General features: G+C 50.9%; 1 protein-coding gene across 7 annotated transcripts in view; it reads left to right on the top strand.

Moving 5' to 3' along the window:
- Positions 1-21,376, top strand: part of BRD4 (bromodomain containing 4) — an 88,142-nt gene that overhangs the window by 40,040 nt on the left and 26,726 nt on the right. For 6 of the 7 annotated variants that reach the window (XM_058727653.1, XM_058727651.1, XM_058727650.1 and 3 more), the window contains exons 2-7: positions 11,791-12,109; positions 15,771-15,908; positions 17,229-17,364; positions 18,884-19,173; positions 19,881-20,243; positions 21,152-21,280. In XM_058727653.1, the coding sequence (XP_058583636.1) occupies positions 11,825-12,109; positions 15,771-15,908; positions 17,229-17,364; positions 18,884-19,173; positions 19,881-20,243; positions 21,152-21,280 (1,341 nt within the window). In that variant the 5' untranslated portion in view covers positions 11,791-11,824. Of the gene's footprint in view, positions 1-11,790; positions 12,110-15,770; positions 15,909-16,541; positions 16,629-17,228; positions 17,365-18,883; positions 19,174-19,880; positions 20,244-21,151; positions 21,281-21,376 lie in introns of those variants that run through there. The other variant, XM_058727655.1, reaches the window with a different exon arrangement.

Consider the following 21,376-nt stretch of genomic DNA (forward strand, 5'->3'; position numbering starts at 1 on the left):
TCTCACTCTTAGACTTTCCCCTCATTACAGTAGTTTTCACTGTCAAGAGGTGAATGTTCTCTCTCACCCTTGGTGCCCTGCAGATTCTTCTGTTTTCCAGTGTCTTTGTCCTTCCAAAAACACTTCCAAAAACACTGTCTCACTGTCTTTGTCTTTTGTCCTTCCAAAAAACCCTCATCTGAGTGGAAGAAGTACCCAGCCTCACTGTCTACTTCAGCTTTGCCTTCTGCATGGCCGTGCACTCTGTGGCCATCTTGGAGTTCACTTCTCAAAGCAGGATTTTTTTCTATGTGAATGAACAGTCCTTTCGCGTTCTATATTACAGTGTAGGTTCACCTCAGTGCCGCATGCACTGCACCAGCTCTTTTAGAAAAGCAAATAGCTGGGGCGCCTGGGTGGCGCAGTCGGTTAAGCGTCCGACTTCAGCCAGGTCACGATCTCGCGGTCCGTGAGTTCGAGCCCCACGTCGGGCTCTGGGCTGATGGCTCGGAGCCTGGAGCCTGTTTCCGATTCTGTGTCTCCCTCTCTCTCTGCCCCTCCCCCGTTCATGCTCTGTCTCTCTCTGTAAAAAAAAAAAAAAAAAAAAAAAAAAAAAAAAAAGAAAAGCAAATAGCTGAAAATAAAAGGTATAAAAATGAAGACAGTTAAAAGAGTCGGAGTGATAGCTTTAAAAGAGGCAACCGGGGGGGCGCCTGGGTGGCTCAGTCGGTTAAGCGGCCGACTTCAGCTCAGGTCATGATCTCGCGGTCCGTGAGTTCGAGCCCCGCGTCGGGCTCTGTGCTGACGGCTCAGAGCCTGGAGCCTGCTTCCGATTCTGTGTCTCCCTCTCTCTCTGCCCCTCCCCCGTTCATGCTCTGTCTCTCTCTGTCTCAAAAATAAATAAAACGTTAAAAAAAAAAATTTAAAAGAGGCAACCGGAAGAAAATGTCACTTAACCTTTCCTATGAAGGGCACAACCCTAGACCCAGGTCAGTGGGAATCCAGTGTTTGTATTAATGACATTGTATTTGTCATAATCTTTCAGCTTGTAATTTGGAGTCTTGGCCCAGGTCAAGGCTGCTTTGAGTAGCAGTGGAGGCCTGCTCGCCAGGCAGAGAGACGGAACACAGCAAGAGAGGTCAGTCACTGGGGGTTTGTGAAAGGTGTCTGATTGCAGAGAAGCTGCGCTGTTTTTACGTACGTACTGGTAGGTTGGTTGGGTTTTAGAGTCCTCCACACACCCACCACCCCTGTCCCACTTCATTGTATAGTTCCGTGTACCCGCTCATTTGCACACCATTACCTAATTTAACCTGTAATTTTGTATTCTCTTACTCTTTTTTTTGTTTTACTTTTTTTAAGTTTATTTCTTTTGAGAGAGACTGTGCATGTGAGCGGGGGAGGGCCAGAGAGAGAATCCGAACACTGGGCTCAATCTCACGAAGGGATCACGACTTGAGCCAAAATTGAGAGTCGGAGGCCTTAAAGACTGAGCCATCCAGGCACCCCTTGTATTCTGCTTTTCTAACGTAACATTTTGTCGCAAACGTTTCCCTCGCCCTGACACAAAGTCTAGAAATCTTTGGAACGGGACTTGCAAACTCGGGCTCACGGGCCAGTCTGAGTGTTATTGGCATATAGCCACGCTCGTTTGTCTAAGGCTTGTGGGTGGGCTGCTTTCCCAGTGCAGCAGAGGCAGGATGGAGTATTGCTATAGACTGCATGTCTTGTACAGCTGGCTGTATTTCTTCCCTGGCCCTCTATAGGAAAAATCAGCCTGCCCCTGCTGGAATATGTTTTAGCCTCACAGTTTTGATCTTGTCCACGTCAAAGTTTTGCTTTTACTGCATACCCATCACAGGAACGTTTTAAATTAACAAATCTGTCCACCCAGATCTAACCATCAGCACAGTGATGTAAACCATATGTAACAACGGAACCTTTTACTGCACCTGAGCTGGTCAACCCTCCAGCTTCTAGCAGCTTTTACAGAGAAAAGATGGCGCAGAAATCTGTGTCCCTAATTTAATGGGCCTGCTGATTGGTTTCTAAAGCAAAAGGACAGGAATTCTGAATTGGCAGTGTTGTGATCTGCTGGGCCTTCCTCGCGGTCCTCCTGACCACCATGTCCATGTGGGCCTGGTGCCCCCCTACTGGGGAACAGAGAACTTGAGTGTGTCTCTGCTCCCTTAGCAGGTAGGTGGCTCATCTCTGCCTTGGGTCACCTGGCTCAAGGCAGGCAGCAGGGCTGAGTCTGAGGTAATGGCCCTGGTTTGGCATGTCTGAGGGGAGGCAGTCAGGGCTTGTACAAGCTGCATGAAGGAGGATTAAGGTTTTTGAGAGCTGCCTCAGCGCACAGCCACTGGCCAAGCTCCAGACGGCGCGGTCTGGCTGATGACACGAGCGATGTTCTCACCAGCTGCCTGAGCCGGTCAGATGGAAAAGTAATCCTGTTTGTGCTTCCCCACTGACACAGATGCACAATGAAATGGGCTGTGGCCGTGAATGGAAATAGCTTCTGCTCTGGGACCAGAAGGAAATGGACTTTCTGGTATTAGTGTTCCATAACCATTGTAACCAACATTTCAAGGAAGATGTCCCTAGGACAGGATAAGTATTTGCTGCAAATTGACCGGTACTGAGAAATGACCAGATCCTCCAACCCCTTCTTTTTATTGCTGGGTAGGATCTTGCACTTCCCCCAAATAATTTTTTATAGGAGGGCCTTGCGGTGGTGGGGAGGTGACTTCCTCTGAAGGATGTGCTCCACTGTGAACTTGTAATTGCATGAGGGGTAGGGGTCAGCTGGCATTGGCTGACATTTTGCTTGGCATGAAACAAGTTCAGAGCACAGCTCCTTGTAGCCCTGTGTGGGAACCATAAGTAACAGCTTGGACTCCGTTCCCCTTCACTCTCTCCCCATGGCATCAACAGGGAAGTATGCTTCAGATTTCACCTAGTATGTGAGACAAGTCACACTGCAGACAGACAGACAGACGGCCAGGTGCTATGAGAGCTGTCTGGGCTCCGATTTGTTTCTGGGGGTGAAATTTGGAAACACCACTTCTGGAAATCCGACTGGAGACCTAGCTCAAGGGTCACATGGCATTCAGCTGCTTCTGCAGAGAAAGCAGGCTTGCTGATTAATACATGCCAGGATGTGGAAGGCCGGGGGGGGGGGGGGGGGGGAGAGGGGGCCTTGGGCAAACCAGCCCTGTCGGGCCCAGCAGTGCTGGTCAACTAGGCCTCTGCCCCTGTATTCGGTGAGCAGAGACAACTGTGGAGCAGAGTATTTGAAATACATACAGTCCTGGGTGACCTCCCGCTGACCAGGCTACCACCCACTCTCTTGTGTTGCCACGGGCATGAAGATGATGATGTTGCCCTTGGCCTTGTAGTGTTGCTGTGAGGATTAAGCAGGTATAGCTCAAGTGCTCAGAGAGCACTGGCCCAGGAAGTAGCAGGTATGTGCTGGCAAGCTTGTCTCGGCCCTAGTGCAGGCGTATGTGGTGATGGCTTGCATAAAGCTCTGCTGAGTGTGGCGACGGTATTTCACAGGAGAATTCGTAAAGGTTTCCAGGTAGCCTGCACTGTTCCTGTTTTCCCTGGTGTTTTGCTGCCTCGGTGTTGTGTCACTTAAGGATGAGAGTGAGTAAATGAACGTGACAAAGTGGAGGTGGGCCCCTTGGCTTTGTGGGCCCTCTGGCAGTCCAGGACTTCAGATGGGCCTACAAGTTCAAAATTCAGTTGGCCACAACCCACCAAGTTTACCCAGCCTCTTGGGATGGACAGAACTAGGGCCAGATATCCAGAAATCAGCCGATTTCTGGGCAGCTGTATATGGCCTTTTCTTTTCTCTCCTCAGAGTCCCAGAACCAAGCCTGTCCATGTCTGTCTTGCCTCCTGGTCTCCAGGAAATAAAACTTTCTGTTGAAATTTGAAAAATATCACATGTGTGTTGTCTGCTAAATTCTGTCCTTAAGTTTTTCTGAGATCATTTCTAAAAAAAATTTTTTTTACATTTATTTATTTTTGAGAGAGACAGAGCACAAGTGGGGAAGAAGGGGCAGAGAGAGAGGGAGACACGGAATCTCAAGCAAGCTCCAGGCTCTGAGCTGTCAGCACAGAGCCCGACGTGGGGCTCGAACTCACACACCGTGTGAGATCATGACATGAGCCAAAGTCAGACACTTAACCGAGGGAGCCACCCAGGTGCCCCTCTCAGATCATTTAGATGAGTTGGGATGTTAGCAGACAGTATCCCTGAAAGCAGGAGTGCTTCATCAGGGGTCTCTAAACTTAGGAAGAGAATCCTCTTAGGAAGAGAATCATGGTTCCTCCTTAATGGAATGTGTGTGCCTATTAGGCGCTGCTTAACTCCTCAGGCCTTAGAGCCAGATGGGATGCCTGCCACCTGCATTTCTGGTTCCACATTGGGTCTTATGTGGTATCTGCTTTTTGTTACAGCATTCGCTGAACACCGAGCTTTGTAAGATGGGACATTGTCCAAAGGGATATAGTGCAGTCTGGCCTTGAAATTGAAATTGTGCAGTCTGGCCTTGAAATTGCCTTATACTGATCGTTCCCACAGTGCCCCTCTAAGGTACCATGACGCTCTTGGTACTCAGTTTGGGGACCAGGGCACTAACTGTCTAATCTCTCTTCATCTTTTCCTTACTCCTTTAAATTGGGACTTTGTTGTAAGGTATCTGTTGGGGATAGATTCAGGACTAGGACACTCATTTGAATCATGCAGCCTTCTTTGGGTTGGAAGCAGTAGGTGAAATTTTCTTCCTCTCTCTTGTCCTTCAACTAACTCAACAAAGTGAATGGTGGCTCCTGCCTCTTGGCCACAGGTCAGTATGAAAACAGAATAGCATTTTAGGATCTTTTCGACTTAAAACTTTGCCTGAATTGGTTGAAGACGATGTCTACTGTATCACAGGAATCCTACATCCTTATATATGCGGGTAGATTTAGGAGTTTCTGAGTTTTCAGCTTGTCTCTCCCCATAACCCCTGCTGCTGAGCCATTGACTCACCCTGTCCACGTGCATCTGCTCTTGGGTTCTCTCTCTTTTGCATCTGTGAACTCCACCGGTGCAGGTATAGTTGAAAATGAACCATGAGGCAAGAATGGACTTCTATTGTATCTATTGTATCTGTGTTCTGAATGACCCTGGAATCTATCCCCCAGACCCCCTCCAAGCATGCCCCCCCCCCCCCTTTCTCCTGCCACTATATTCTCTGCCCTGAGTCAAGAACCTGTGAAGGACAAAAGCCGGTGTGGTCACCTGGCCCCTGTGCTGTGCCATCCCTCCCTTCCCACTTCAAATGGTCCTCAGATGCACTGGTATCTCCCCTGCCTCCAGACCCATGCCTGTGTCCCTGCATCGGTCCCTCCTTCTCCTGTCACAAGCCTTGTCCCTCTCTGCCTCACCCACCACAGGAGTGTGCACACCCTCCCTGTCCTTGGCCAGAGCAGCCTGGCCCTTCTCCTTTACAGTACTTGCCCAAGTATTGCTTAATCACTGGAAGAATGTCACGTTGACCACAGAGTCCTGGGCCTGGCACATGGCACACACGGGATGCGTTGGCTGAGCCAGTGAATCTGGCAGTCACCACATTTTTCTGTGTGCGAGCACAAGCTGCTTTCCTTTCCAAAGCTTTGAGATCTAGAATCCCCAGGGTGACGTTAGTGTAGGGTGCCTTCCGTACCCGAGAGCACTCGCTGTGTACTGGGAGGACAAGAATGAAGTAAAGGTGGCTCTGGCCCCGGGCTCCCAGGTGTGTGTGCACTGGCCAGACTGTTCAGGGAAGCACCAGGTACAGCAAATGAAAGGCCTGAAGGTGACAGGGAAGGGGGCCTACCGTGGCCACTGTGTTTAGTGTTGATGCTAGGGTCTGGGGCAGTGCGGGGTGGGGTGGTGGTGACCACTGTGGGAAGAATGTACCTAAGGCAGGAACCTCGTTGGATCGGTTGTGTCAGAGAAGTCACCCTGGCTCTCACATAGAGCCGCTTGCTAGTGCCTGTCTTTCTTGACCCACAACAGGCGAGAGAGTCTTGTTGGTTTCCTTTGTGTTCTTTGCCACGGTGCGAATGAGTGGCTTCTGGAAGTTTCGTGAGGATTTTAGTTTCCCGCAGTCCTGGGAGGGCTGAGCTGCAGGTTTTCAGGCCATGGCCTCTTAAGCTGTGAGTGTGGAGCAGGACATCCTGGTCATCTCATGGCGATCCCTCACGTAGATGGATGTCACCTGTCACTGGATGTGTTGATTGAGAGGCACCTGAAAGAAACTTTGAGGTGCTTGTGTCTCTGAGGTCCATCTGATCTGTTAAACTGCACATGTCTTCGCATTTGAACTGACAGCCTCTAGCAGTTTCTTTCCTGATTGACCTCAGTCTTCACAAGTGTATGGGTCTTGTGCTTAGTTTTTCATGTTACTTAAGATGCGCCAGCTTGTCCCGATCATTTGCATGATCCTTTCTGGATCTCCTTTCTGGAGCTGCATGTTCATCTGCTAAATGGGGGCTTCCTTGATTCCAAGTCCAACTGAAACTTCCCAGGAGTCATGTTAGAGTCTGGGTCACCCTGGCTGCTTAGGTCTGATCTTTCTACTTCCTGGGTAAGTTACTTTTCTGTGCCTCCATTTCTTCATCTTTAAAATGGGGATAAGACCAGAAGCAATCTCAGAGTTGTTTTGAGGATTTAAATGTTACTATGTGTCAAATGTGAGAGGGCTGACTAGGGAAGGGTGTTTGGCTTTTGTGGTGGAAATAGTGGTTTAAAAGCGTAGAGATGAGGCAAAGTTGGAGGATCAGGCTATCTGTAGAGAAAGCTCCGTTCATTTTGTGAACAAAAAAAAAAATGCAGCTTTCTTGACTCAACAGCCCATCAGGGCTCGCTTGAAGGTGAAGAAAAGTGGTTATGTCCAGAGCCTTCCATCCCTTAGCTTCCCTGAGAGTCCATCTGGAGAGAAAAAAAGGTACAGCCCAGCCCACAGGTTCCAGAAGTCAGTTGCCTTGACTTCATCTTGCCTTGTGGACACTGTTTAGAGATTTCCAAAATGTCATTGCTTAATGGAAAACATATGGGACTGCATCCTCCTGGTGGGGCGTGCTTGGCCCCCTGGCATTTTGTGTGCTTGTGGCTGACTGGGCTCCACTGCCCTGGGGCCAGAACATCTCCAGGATGGGGCCACCCCTGCCCCTTGCTGTGGCAGCTTACCTGCCATGTGCTTGGCTGTGAAATTCTCAGGCTGTTTTCTTGGAGAAACTGAATAGTGGAAGCAGAACTGAACTGCAAATCGTTCTTTATCCTCACTTAGTGCCACCCTCCTTTCCAGCTTTCCAGGCTCACTTCAGCGTATCCCAGTCTCCCTTCATGATGGTGCCACATTTACACTTGTTTCCTTTTATTCCTTTGGACCAGCATTCTGTCCTGCTGCGTGGAACCTTCTCCCAGCTGACTCCAAGGAGTTCTTTTTAAGAACTTTTAAGAATCCTACTGACCTATTTCCTTCTCTGTGATGTTGCCCTTCTGTTGAGACTTGTATCCAGACACTCAGCATGTCCTGTATCTCTGTGTGCCTGGTCCATGGCCACCATACAAAAGGATCCTGGCCAGCTGGCACACTGTCCATGTCATTCTTCCCTCTGTCTCCCCCTCCTGCCTCACTAGCCCCACCCCAGTTTCTGTAGTTGCCCAATAAACGATTACCCACATCCACTTACCTGTGGAGGATTTTCCAGGGAGTGCTCCAAAGCTTCTGCAGTCCTGTACATGGCTCTCTGCCCTCCGCCCCACTTCCCACAGTTCCTGCAAACTCTCCTGACCCACTGGCTTCTCCCACCTGGAACCCGCAGTTGGTCTTGGCTGGCTCCCCTCCAGAGACATGGTGTTGGGTTTTGTTTTTGTTTTTAAACAGTTTACTGTTGTGTTTGTAGTGCCTTTATTTTGAAAGTAAACTAAATAAAAAACCACACATGGATATCAGTAAAATTAAATACAATGAGAACAGAACAACAGCATTGTTAAATTCTACACAGATGGTCATATTCTCTGCTGACACCTCTCTCCACAGCCTTTCACACTGGCACCAATCAGGGACTTTACTTGTGAATACTGGAAAGAGTAAAATGAAAATAGAGGATGCATACCAGGTGATCAAACGCCATCCACCTAAACGTGTCCTTTGAACCCTCCTACAGCCGCACCTGAGCCCTGGCATATCACTCTGCAGGTGGCTGTAGACCTTGCTTCTCTGAGGTTGAGGTCCCCTCTTTACTGATTAAACCTCAGTTGGAGAAACCCTTTTCTGTCTTCCTTGCTGCCCACCTCAGGAATGAAGGCACACTTTTTTGAAGGCTCCACGCATGACTGAATGCAGCTTCTGGGGTGCTTCCTCCCTTCCCATGTCCTACTCAGTGGTGTGTGATTCAGCCTGGCCCCTTGATCTCTCTTCCTTCGCTCTGTTCTCTCCTCTGAGCAATCTCCTGCTGATGGTTCCACACCTTACCCCACCCTTTGGGTGCTTCCCCTCCTTCCTGCTCTTATTGGGATGCATTTTACTCAAGTCATTGGGCTCCTTTCTTACCTCCCAGCTGGGCTTTCCTCATGCATACCTCCTGTGCTTACCTCCCACCAGTAATGCCTCCGTGCCTACTGCCCTGCCTTGATTTGTGCCCCAGGCACTTCCTTCCAGGACCACGTGGCCATTCGTTCTGGACAGACTTGTACCACAAGTAACCCTGATGGGAGAGGGGATGTGTCTTGTGTCTCCAGAGCCTGGAACAGGCCTACCCGGTCACAGCTGCCTTTGGAAAGTATTGTAGTCCAGGATATTCTCACTGTTCCCACCTCCAGATGAAGTTGATGTAGGGAAATGCCCCTCCATGGTCCTGAACTCCTGGAACACTGCTCTTGTCTTGGGAGATGCTCTCCAGGCTGCTGCCCACTTCCCCACCTGCAGGCCCCCTCAAGCTCTGATGCCAGATGCCTGTCTGGTTTCAGCCCTGCGTGCTCCTTCCCCATCTTTGGCACCATTTTGTGGGGGCGGGTACCCGGAAATCGCTTCACACCTTCAAAGCCCCCCTATTTCCATTCCTGTAAGTGTTCCCAGCCTGTTGTTCTGGGAGAGCACCCATCTTAGAGTCTGCCCTAGGAGCTGCCCCCACCTCTACCCCCTTCTCAGATCTCCAGAGGACCCTGAGAAGGGCACAGATTATAAATACTCACCTGGTGTCTTGGACACAGTTGGGCCTCATTAAATACTTAAGTTCAGCATTCGATGCAAGACCACATCTAGACCTAAGTTGGGACTGCTGCAACACACCCACCCTCTGGTGTGTTGGATGGTAGCACTAGTATTTCTCTCCACAGTGTTGTCCTCTCTAATGAACTAAATGACTAATGAATTACTTGGTTTGAGGTTTGTTTGGTTCTTTGTTTCTTGTTTGTTTTTAAGTGGCCATCCCATCTGGGAAAAGGGGAAAGGCACTTGGCAGATTTCTTACCTGTTCCGTGAAAAAAGATAAAGAACAGTCTTAACCTTTTTTTTTAAATAAGTCTGGTCAATTTTACTTATTTATTTAAAGGTTTTTCTTTTTTTTTTTTTAACATTCAATTTTGAGAGAGCATGGGGGGGGGGGAGGGGCAGAGAGCGAGAGAGACACACAATCCGAAGCAGGCTCCAGGCTCTGAGCTGACCGCACAGAGCCCGACATGGGGCTCAAACTCACGGACCGCGAGATCATGACCTGAGCCGAGATCATGACCTGAGCCGAAGTCGGACACTTAACCGACGGAGCCACCCAGGTGTCCCAGTCTTAACCTCTTAAAGCAAGCCTGGATTCAGTTCCCAGACTGAATCTGTAAGATTCAGCCTCTTGCACGTGTTGGCTTTGGGCTCCTCCCACTTGGGTCCCCTCCCTGCAGCCGCCTCTCCCATGTGTTCACTAGCCAGGTGACACCTAGACCTGCAGTCAGCCAGAGCACCCTGGAAGGAATGCCGTCTCCTTGACCAGGTCCATTTTGTCAGCTCATGGGCTTCCCCTGCAAATAGGACCCATGTGTGGGGCTGGCCGTGGGGACAGAGGGTGGGGAGGTGGACGCCTCAGACCAGGAGGGCCAGCTCTCCACAGCCCCCTGTGACCGACTTGCTTTTACGTAGCAAGCTTTCCCCTGGTGCTTTTAAAACTTGATAATTTGCCAGAACTGCATCTACCAAAACCTTTGTGGGGCTCTTGGTTTAAATCACACTTGGATTGAATTATAAAGTAATTCTTCAGCAGCCAGAGTGCCTAGCTTGTGCTAAGTGTGTTCCAGAAAGAAAGCCATGACAGAGCCAGTGAACTTGCTCTGTCTTTTTTGGTCCCCTCTGCCTACCAGTCGTGTGATTGTAAAATCTGCCCTTTTTTCCTAAGCCTTTGCCTGACTCCCTCAGCCGGAGAGGTTTTCTTACCCTGCACTGAACTCCTAGGGTTATTACTGGCGATATTCATTAGCTGCAGGCAGCTCCTAGATTACAAAGTCTTTCTTATTCTGGGCACTGGGCTTAAAGCTGATACTTCCTTTTTCTTGCCAGTAGAAAAGTGCACACCGAAAGAATGCCAAACAGTCAGTACACATTTGAGCAGATGTTTCTTCTCATTAACAGAGTGTGGGAACTCTCGGCACTGCAAGTAAGGGGTGAATTACTGTGTTTCTGGAGGGCATTTTGGCAGTAAAAACATGTACCCCATATCTGTGGTTTTGTTAGAATAACTGGACAGGTACACAAAGTTGCCATCGTGAGGATGCTCGTGGCGGGATTTGCATTCTTGGCATGGTCCGAAGCAGGGGTCGTTCAGGTGAGGAGAGTGCCTCGGAAGGGGTGCTCATACAGGCATTGAACTTGGGGGTCTCACACCCCCTGTGCAGTTCGCGAGAGGTAACCTTCTGTATCTCTGTGAATAAGCTTTGAAAACCTGGTTAATAAAGTGATAACTTTTAGGTTATCAACACTTACTTTGTGGGATTTCTTTAATCAGCAGACATGCATTATTTTAGTCACCAAGGACGTGTTCTCAGTGAGTGTGAGCATTTGCCCTGAGCACTCGGCAGTGGACTCCGTGGGCCACACTCTTCTGGCCCTGATCGCCAAACAGAATTACTGACTTGGCTCGATGTTTCATGAGCCACAAGTACAAAGAATTTTAATGTAAAGGACATATTTGGGGGCTTGCAAATCATCTTGCCTGCCACACAGGCAGTGTCCCTTAAAAACTCTCAGATGGGGGTTGCCTGGGTGGCTCTGTGTGTCAAGCGTCCGACTCTGGTTCATGTCATGATCTCCCGGTTCATGGGATCGAGCCCCACGTCGGGCTGTGCACCTATACTGCCAGAGCCTGCTTGGGGATGCGGTTTCTGTCCCCCCACCCCAACTAAATGAGTAAAAACTTTTTTTGTTGTTTTTTTAATAACCGTTACATGATGTGAGAACCTGGTTTGTTGCTTATTCTGCCTCTTTCTGCATGGGATCAGTAGTCCTCACAGCCCTTGCAGGCTCCTGGTCAGCTCTTCTGAGCCCCGTCTCTCCTGACGCTCGCCATTGGTGCTTGTTCTCTTCCGTTCTGTAGGATGCATCGTCTGCTCTCTGCCGAGGAGAGCAGACACAGGGGGCCTTTTATTTTAGCGCGAGAAGCGGCTCTCTGGTCAGCCTGACCAGTTTCCACCAGAGGAGCTCGGCCCTTGGAAGCCACACACTCGTGGCACAGTGAGTGGTGCCCATCTGCTGCCTGGTTTCTGATTATGGCTTTTTTTTCTCCTTGTAGAGTGCCCAGTGAAGAATGTGATGGGATCAGTAGCATGTCTGCGGAGAGCGGCCCTGGGACGAGATTGAGAAATCTGCCAGTGATGGGGGATGGACTAGAAACCACCCAAATGTCTACAACGCAGGCCCAGGCCCAACCCCAGCAAGCCAACACAGCCAGCACCAACCCCCCGCCCCCGGAGACCTCCAACCCCAACAAGCCCAAGAGGCAGACGAATCAATTGCAATATCTGCTCAAAGTGGTGCTCAAGACACTATGGAAACACCAGTTTGCGTGGCCTTTCCAGCAGCCTGTGGACGCCGTCAAGCTAAACCTCCCTGTGAGTAACTTGGGCAGGGCCCGGGGCTGCTGTCCTCCAGGTCCCTTCCCGTGTTGCTCCTGGGGACAGTGGGGGACGGGAGGAGGACACAGAACTGCCTTTGGGGCCCCGCTCTGAACTGCCAGCACTCATGAGGCCCTTGAGTGAATGGTTTTGGTAGTCCTGACGAAGAGTCATCAGTTCTTAGATTTCGGCTCCGGGAGAAACTGTAGAGAAGTTGAAATGGGGGTGAAAAGGAGTGCTTGCAGCTTTCCTTCTGATCCTTTAGGGGAGCTGAAGTAGGAGCAGTTGGTGGTCCAGGCCCCTTACTTCTCAGGCATGGTTGGGAGGCTGTGGAAGGGGGACTGGTTTGCTGCAGTACCTTTTCTGTACTGACATGGCTGTCATCGTCGCGATCGCCCAGAGCGCAGGGCAGGAAGAGGCAGTGGAGTATCTCCCAGGCAACCAGTACTTGGAGGAGGGGCCTGGTTGGAGGGAGGAGGTAACCGGTGCAGCTTTGCCCTCGGTTGCCTCCACGCACACCCGCCACCTGCTCAGTTGCAGCCGCGGTGCACTTGCTTTGGTTCTTCTGTACCCCTCTTCTGCTCTTTCCCTAGAGAGAGTTTTCCTTTTGCCCACATCCCTAGCAAATGGTTCTGGAACCTCAGTTTGTATCTCTAACTGAACCTCAGGGAAGAAACGGGATAGATAATTTTTTTCTTTTCTTCTAGCATTGAGGACTAAGTGTCTCTCAGTTAAGCCCTGCTGTTTGCTAAGTCTCACACATCCCCTGGATGAGGAGTTACATGATTATTGCCATAGACGCAGGCGTGGGTCTCTGGGGGTTTGAACTGCACAAGTGTAGGAACCTCAGCCTTTGCCGGGCATCCAGTTTCAAAAAGGATGGATACACTGCTAGTGTGACCCTCCTGTTGTGAAAGCAGCTGTATCTGTGACATTCGTCCATTTACCTCTCTCTGTTGAGTATGTGTCATGTGCACTCAGGAAGAGCAAGTCAGGAGGAGGCACTGCGGGTCTAGATCATGAACTGGCTCAAGAAAAGGGGCGGAAGCAAAAGAGGATCCTTGCCAGATCTGGCCTTAGGGGCTACTCTTGCTGGTGACCGTGACAAAGAGTAGGGGCAGACGACCTGTCACTGGAGGGAGGTTCTTGGGAGAGCTTGCTACAGCATAATCTCTGGTTGGGTTAGTGGGCTGGGCAGGGCCGTGTGGGATCCACAGGTGAGGGTGACCTTCCCAGAGCAAATACAAAGACTGGGAGGAGGTGGGTCTGGGGTGGGGGGTGAAATCCAGGGGGTACTGCAACTTTTATAGCACCAGAGGGAGGTGGTGGGAGACCTGTAGAAGAGAGCCAGGAGAATCACCAGCAGAGAGCAGTCCCCCAGGTTTCCACATCAGAGGCTGCAGGGAGGTCAAAGAGATGAGGATTCCGACCTGACCCTCCTGTTGGCCTTTAGGAAGGCATTGGTGACCTTAGGAAGATGTGACGCAGAAGTAGAAACCAGATTCCCGACGGTGTGAATGAGAAGGTGAGGATGTGAAGCCATCATTTCGAGAAATTTGGCATTGAAGGGAAACCGCGGCAGGGCCAGAATGGAGGAGGGGTTGGTTTGTTACAGGAAAATTCAGAGGGCTGAGAGGGCGAAGACCGAGGAGAAGGGGGGGGGGGGGGCGCTGGGGTACCCAAAATCCCGAGAAGGCAGCATCCCCAGCTAGCAGGACAGGCATGGGGCAGGGGGATCTGTAAGGCCCAGTGGTTTGGGAGTTTGAGGTCATTCACTGTGCAGTGGAGGCCAGGCTCCCTGGAGGTCACAGTGTGAATCCCTGTCTCCGTGACTGTTAACATCACCCTCAGCAGTTCTGACATAGGAAGAAGAGGCCGGTGCAAGGTGGCACTGATCTGGTGTCTTCAGGGAGGTGGGAGCACCAGGAACTGACCCAGAGGAGTAGGGCAGGGCTAGTCAGTCAGAAGCAGCATTCTGCTTAAAGCCTGGTGTTCCAGGGACCTCTCCCCCTCCTCGAGAAAATGCTACTACAGCCACAAAAAAAAAGGTTCTTTCTTTTTCTGTTTTCTGACACCTTCCAGGAATCTTTATCTGCATTTTGGCCTCTGATCTCTGCTGGACTTTTCACTGGCATGCCTGCCCCTTCTGTTCAGTAAACATGTACAGTTGGATTGTCATGCCCCTAAACCCACTGCCCCCTTGTCGGCATGCTCATGCGCTTGCTCCCTGTCTCTCTCCCTCTACGTGACAGGCCGTGGCCAGTTCAAGCAGCTGACACCATTATTGGCCATAGACTAAAAAACATATTTCCATTGGGGCCTTGGTTCTCTTGGGAAAGGTGGCCAGAGCCATAGTAGAATATAGAAAGTCTGGTACAGTCTGTCCTTGTGGCCTCCTGGGCAGGGTACCCGGGCATGCGTGTGTAGCCCTTGTCAGCTCAGGGCTATGATCTCTGCCACTCATTATGTGTAAGCTGGTTGCTTTTGTTCCTTTCTCGTGGGTGTCAGAACAGCTTAAAGCTTCACACCCTGTGCTTACCTTTCCAATACTGTCCACCATTTCCAGGCAAGACCGTGGCACTTGGTGAGGGATAGGCCTGCCTCTCTGTCATCAGGACTTGGTTCTGATACCACACCCAGGCCTGATTAAGGGAGCCTCTGAGATTGCAGTCTACGTTGGAGCTGGCCAGCTGCATGTGGGTCTCCCTGCCTGGCGCTCTCTGGTCCTTCTACAGGGAAGCCTGGTGTGCTGCCTGTTCTGTCCCTAGATACCTCCTGTGGTTATTTTTAAATGTTAACATTCAGTTTTTAGGATAGGTTTAGATTTAGAGAAAGCGGACAGTAGTAGCGTCTGATTTGAAGGGCTTTAGGATATCTACACCTGCCGTCTGGCTCCTTCCGTTTGGCACTTGTAGAGTAGGCTGTGAAGTTTTGAGGAGTGGGGTTTGCTGGATTTTTTTTTTTTTTTTTTTTTTTTTAACTGAGGATTGTACGGGTTGTCTGGATTCCTCATTAACCTGGTTGGTTATTCAGCTGTATCCAGGTACTGCTGACACATCCTTTAGAAAGACCAGTAATCGAAATGGAAGTGTGGTGAACTTGAGTGAAGGTGGAGGCTTCTGCTCCATGGTTCTTCAGTGTGATCAGAAGCAGGGATTCCAGTTGTTACAGGTGTGCCTTGATGCTGGTTCCATAGGATTTTGCATTTTATGGACCAGTAAAATGTCAAAATAGTAGGGAGAAAGTACAACCTGCTGTAGGTTGTTTTACTAGATAAGGACCGCTTTTCAAAGAGCTATATGTTTTCCCTGTTATTTACTAGAAATTAAAGGATTTTTTGGTGTGTGTGATCTGGCCTGAGATCACAAAAAAAAGGAAAAAAAGGCCTAGATCTCAGTAAAGACAACCTGTTCCCAGACCTGGGCACGTGACAGACTTGGACCTTTTCCCTCCAGATTTGCACCCGACATGTAAGAATTCTTCCCTAATTCTCACTTTGTCTTGGATTCCCGTTGAGATGGCTTGCTGAGACCATGGAAGGGCTTCAGTCTGTGCCGTGGCTCTCATCTGTGTTCCTGGAGTGAGATCCACAGGCCTGCCTATGAATGCTGCATGGCCGGGAAGGTGACACTGGCCTTTTGCTCTTTTTGCTCTCCAGGATTACTATAAGATCATTAAAACGCCTATGGATATGGGAACAATAAAGAAGCGCTTGGAAAACAACTATTACTGGAATGCTCAGGAATGTATCCAGGACTTCAACACTATGTTTACAAATTGTTACATCTACAACAAGGTGAGATGTGGTGGCAGGTGTCCAGCTGCCCGGAGGGGAGGGGAGGAGAGGAGAAGGAGGCGAGCATATCTGGAGCCTGTGGGCAGGGGTGCTTGGTAGCCGGTGGGATTTAGAGTCTGATGGGAGGAGATCATTTGGAGGCAGAAATAATGGGACCCATGGCTTTGCCTGTGACTGGGTGTTTCTTTTTTGGGAGGAGGGTGCTGACCTTGCTTTACTTCCAAGCCGTCCTTGTTAGCTTGAAGCATGTGCTTCTCGTGCCCTTGGGATTTTGGTTCTTGGGCATGTGTAGTAGAGAAGGTGTGAGAAGGACAGTGACAACTCATTAAAAAGTCCATTTGGGTGATGTCAATTGTCAGGAAGGAGCCTACTAACGTAGTTGTGCAAAGGTGTGTTCAAACAGAAACCTCAATGTGAGAGAGGGTGTGATGGGGGCCGCCGCATCTGAAATGTGGATATGACCATTGACAACTTGTGGCCGTAGAATTGAATGTCCCCTGATCTCACTTGTAGACCTGAAGGTCACTTCTTAACCCCGTTAGCCAAACCTTTCGGCTCGGCTGTGCCATGAAGCCAGATCATTTGTTTACAGTTCAGACCACAGATGTGATTAAAACCAACCCTTTCATATAGAACGGCTCTGGAGGGAGACACTATACAGAACTCAGCTTTTGACCTCTGCTGGTGTAGTGGGTAAAATTGCCCAGAAGAGATGGGTAGGTGAGTTTCTTGAAGTTTACTGTGTTTTTTTAAAAGTCTCAGCTCTCATCATTAGGTTTCAGTGAAATGTCCACAGATGAGCTTCTCAGTTTAGAGCTGAGTGGGAACAGCATGTCGTAGATGAGGCAACAGAGTGGGGACCCATAATGTAGTTCGAGATAGGCATGACCCGAGCCCCAGTGAGCTGCCTTGAGGGAACACTGGGGAGCATTGTCAGAGCCCTGCTAATGTATCTGTGGCAAGAAATCCTGTGTAATTCAAGTATTTGTAGCAGAGTGGAATTGTGTCAGAGAAGGGATTCTGTCAGTGATTGGCAGGGCTTGTTAGATACTTAAGGCACTAGGATGGTTTCTCAGGCCAGAGCTTAAAAGACTAGAGAGGGAGGTGCAGGTGGACGGGTGCTGATTCAGGCACGTGAACCTCTGTGATATCTGGTGGCATAACTGTTGTGGCCCTTTAGGATTCAGATCGGGAAGGACCCTGACTATGATACTTCATGCTTTGGGGCAGGGGGTGGGTGGCACAGGGTGGGCAGCTCTTGCTCTATCTAGAGAGGTGGTGAGGGCTTTCTGACCCTCACCCCCGTGTCTCCTTTTCCAGCCTGGAGATGACATAGTCTTAATGGCAGAAGCTCTGGAGAAGCTCTTCTTGCAGAAAATCAATGAACTGCCCACTGAAGAAACTGAGATCATGATAGTCCAGGCAAAAGGAAGAGGACGTGGGAGGAAAGAAGCAGGTAGGGTACCTCTAGTGCCCCAGCACCGTTTGCTTCACATTGAAATAACAAGGATATTGGCTTTCCTTCTCCCCAATCTTGTCTCCTTCTCCAGGTTCAGTGAGGGACTAACTGGGAGTGGTAGTAGGGTCAGGCTTAGTGGTGAAAGTGCCCCTTTCAGAGGGTCACATGAGTGTGTGACCTTCCACAAAGTAGAAATAATTGGACCCTGCTTTTTTGTTCTTTTCTTTTTTTCTTTTATTATTTTTTTTTCTTTTCTTTTTCTTTTTTTTTTTTTTCTTATGGACCTTGGTTAAAAAGTGACTTTTTCAAAGCATTTTTGTTATTTGAATTATTTACTCCATTTTAGAGAAAAGGAATTCACCTGACCAGTGGCGGTTTTAACTAACAATCGTATCCTTGAACCTTGAAGTTGGTTGTTTTGAATTATCTTAAGATGCTTATGTCAGAGCCAGGCCTGCTTTTTGATGCTTCTGAAGTCAAAGTGAAGCTCTCCCTTCCTTGTCTATCTCAGCGGCCACCCTGCTTCCTGCCCCCCTCTCTCAGCCTGACACAGGATTCCAAAGGCCAGCTGCTGGGGAGGGAGGAGAAACAGTGAAATGTTTCCGTCTAGGAAAAGCTCTAACAGCTGCCTTCTGCATCTTGCCATCCTTAGCTCTGTGCTGAGGTGGCCCATGCTGTGGGGTGTTTGCTTCTCTAAAGAGAGGGCTTTCGACTGACTTCCTGCCCTGCTCAGGAGTGGTGGCTTCACGGGAGCAAAGGGGGCTGGCCTAATCCCCTGCTGCGATGAGGGGTAGCCAAGGACAGGTGGTCCTGAGGGTCATCCCGTAGACGTGGGTCCTGCCGAGGGGTGGCCATTATCCTTACCGTCCGGGAAGCCTGCCCTTATTCTCTGGACCAGGAGTTTGGTCTGCACATGGGACAGATGCAGGGTGTTGTGTCTGGGCTCACCCGCGCAGCTGCAGGGAGGCAGTCTGAGCCGGTCACAAAGGGCAGCAGCCGTCCAGCCTCCTCCTGTGGCTCAGGGAGGTGGAAGCTTGCCAGTTTCCAGAAACCTTGGCCAGGGCTGCTGATGCCGGCCCCCTGCCAGAATTGCTTACTCAGAAGGCAGCGCTTCTGGGAATGAGGACAGCTCTGTCGAAAGTGCCAAGGAACATTTTTCCGTTCCCCATCTACAGGCCTGGTGCTAACTCTCAGCGTGTGTTTCCTGCTCCTTTGGCCCCGGCCTCCATGCCCATGAAGGCGTCTTTGTGCCCGATTTGGGACTTGAAGCCAGGACGCTTCAGGAGGTGTGGCATGCAGTGTGCCGCTGCTCTCAGAGATCCCTGGGGCAGGTGGACCAATTTGGCCAAGGTCTGGGGTGTACGGGTTGTTCTGTCTCTTAGGCGAATAGTTACGGTGACGTTATGTGCTCTGCCCGCACAGATGTGTGCTCACCACATGTGACAGTGTCTCCATGAGGTCAGCCAGCGTGTATCAGGTTCGGCATCTAACCACCTGTCCCTTTTATGATTGGTAGGGACGGCAAAACCTGGCGTCTCTACGGTACCAAACACAACTCAAGCATCGACTCCTCCGCAGACCCAGACCCCTCAGCAGAACCCTCCGCCTGTGCAGGCTACACCTCACCCCTTCCCTGCGGTCACCCCAGACCTCATCGTTCAGACCCCCGTCATGACAGTGGTGCCTCCCCAGCCACTGCAGACACCCCCGCCGGTGCCCCCTCAGCCACCACCCCCACCTGCGCCAAACCCCCAGCCTGTGCAGAGCCACCCACCCATCATCGCGGCCACCCCACAGCCTGTGAAGGTGAGCGTTCTCTGTGTGTGCGTGTGGCCCAACCTGGCCACTGGTGGGCTCCTACCACCTCAGCACCCCCTCTTTTTTGTCTTCCCTTCCATAGCAGCAAGGCTTGTAGGAGACGAGTCACTGTCACTGCCGGCGCTTCATGCAGAGCTTGTCCTGGCTCCTGGGGCACTTTGTGGGTGTTTTGGGGGCACTGTGCAGTGTTTAAGTCACGGCCTAGAAGCTGCTGCCCTGCTGGCCCACAGGTCCCATAGTTGAGCCCACCCCCCAGGGCTTGCCAACCCCCCCAGCCCCTTCCCTAGTTCTAATTTAGACTGTGCGTGTTTGCAGATGGCACCCTTATAGTCTCTGAGACGTGCCTGCCCTGGGGGGGGGGGGGGTGCAATGTGTCCAGGCTTGGCTCTGAGCGGCTTCCCTGGCATTAAGGGGGAAGCTGCTTCAGGAGGTTTCTGTGGCCTCCAGTGAGCAGATTGTGCCCTTACGTGTGTGCTTTCTCCTGCCACTGGCAGGTCCTGTCCCAGCTGCAGAGAGAGTGATGGGACAGGTCTTTTCTTGCCTCAGTCCTTCACCCATGGAGTTAACCTTTGAGCCCCATTCCCCGTGAATGTTGGAACCCCAGAAAGGACCCAGCTGCAGGAGTGAGCGGAGGGAGGGACAGCTGTGCCGGCCGTCACCTTTGACTGTGCTTGTCACCCCTGTGCTCTCGGCAGACAAAGAAGGGAGTTAAGAGGAAAGCGGACACCACCACCCCCACCACCATTGACCCCATTCATGAACCACCATCACTACCGCCGGAGCCTAAGACTGCCAAGCTGGGCCCACGGCGGGAGAGCAGCCGGCCTGTGAAGCCCCCCAAGAAGGACGTGCCCGACTCTCAGCAGCACCCAGTGTCGGATAAGAGCAGCAAGGTCTCAGAGCAGCTCAAGTGCTGCAGTGGCATCCTCAAGGAGATGTTTGCCAAGAAGCACGCAGCCTACGCCTGGCCGTTCTACAAGCCTGTGGACGTAGAGGCATTGGGCCTGCACGACTACTGTGACATCATCAAGCACCCCATGGACATGAGCACAATCAAGGTGAGCGGATGCCCCCCCCCCCCCCCCCCCCAGAGCTGGGGGCAGGGCTCCTCGGGACAGAGAAGGTCAGAACCTCCTAGGCTGGTCCAAGAGGAGGGTCCAGGCCCTGGGTGCTTCTGAACTGTGCCCTAGCATCTGTGTCTTCTCACCAGCTCAAAGCAGCCCAGCGCCCCCTGCTGGGAATTGTAGGGGATGGCCTCCAGGACCACGTGCTTGGGAATTTTCTTCCCAGACAGCAGCAGTGCTGTGCCCTCTGGTCTGGGGACAAGCCCTCTGTGGCCTTGGGCCCTGGTGCCCACGGGCACTTTGCACACAGTTAATGTTCCAGGAGGGGTTGAGAGTTGATGACTTTGCCAGGCGCGGTGGCATAGAGTGGGTCTTGATGTCTCCTCTCAGGAGGAGACACACAAGTGCTGGCATCTTCATTGTCGTATTTTGAGGCCATTTTGGTTATGTTTATTTATTTTAAGCCATTTTGCATTTCTCTCTGTCTGGGAGTAGAGTAAGCCTGCCCCAACATGGGACAGACAGAAGAGGGGACAGTACTTATGTTCCTTTTGACCCGTGTCTTATCCCATATCACCAAGACAGGTGAATGTCAGGTCAGAACTGGTCCCAGCCCTTCTCTTACAGTCTGGCTGAACCTCTGTCTCCATTTATTCTATGTCCACTTGGTCCTTAGTCACAGTGACCAGGATGGGTGGGTTTGGCGTGCTAGCAGGGCATTTCCCAGCCCTAAGACTTGCTTTTGAGTGTCTTTTTGTCCACCTGACAGAGAACTAAGGTGATGACCTCTTCTCAGCTCCGCTGCAAAACTGACTTGCTCCTACAGGCAGCCCTCCTGGCTGTCACGTCCCCATTGGAGCAGGGGTGGGCATAACTAAGGAGGCCCTGTCTTGTCTTTGCAGTCTAAACTGGAGGCCCGCGAGTACCGTGACGCTCAGGAATTTGGTGCTGATGTCCGATTGATGTTTTCCAACTGCTATAAATACAACCCTCCTGACCACGAGGTGGTGGCCATGGCCCGCAAGCTCCAGGTGAGGCCCTGGGGAAACCCCAGGTACAACATCCTGCAGTAGAGCAGGCTGGGGTCCTGGGTGGGCCAGGCCTGTATGGCCCTCCATAGATTTTAT

This window comes from Neofelis nebulosa, chromosome 4 (assembly GCF_028018385.1).
Source record: "Neofelis nebulosa isolate mNeoNeb1 chromosome 4, mNeoNeb1.pri, whole genome shotgun sequence".
Classification (NCBI taxonomy): domain Eukaryota; kingdom Metazoa; phylum Chordata; class Mammalia; order Carnivora; family Felidae; genus Neofelis; species Neofelis nebulosa.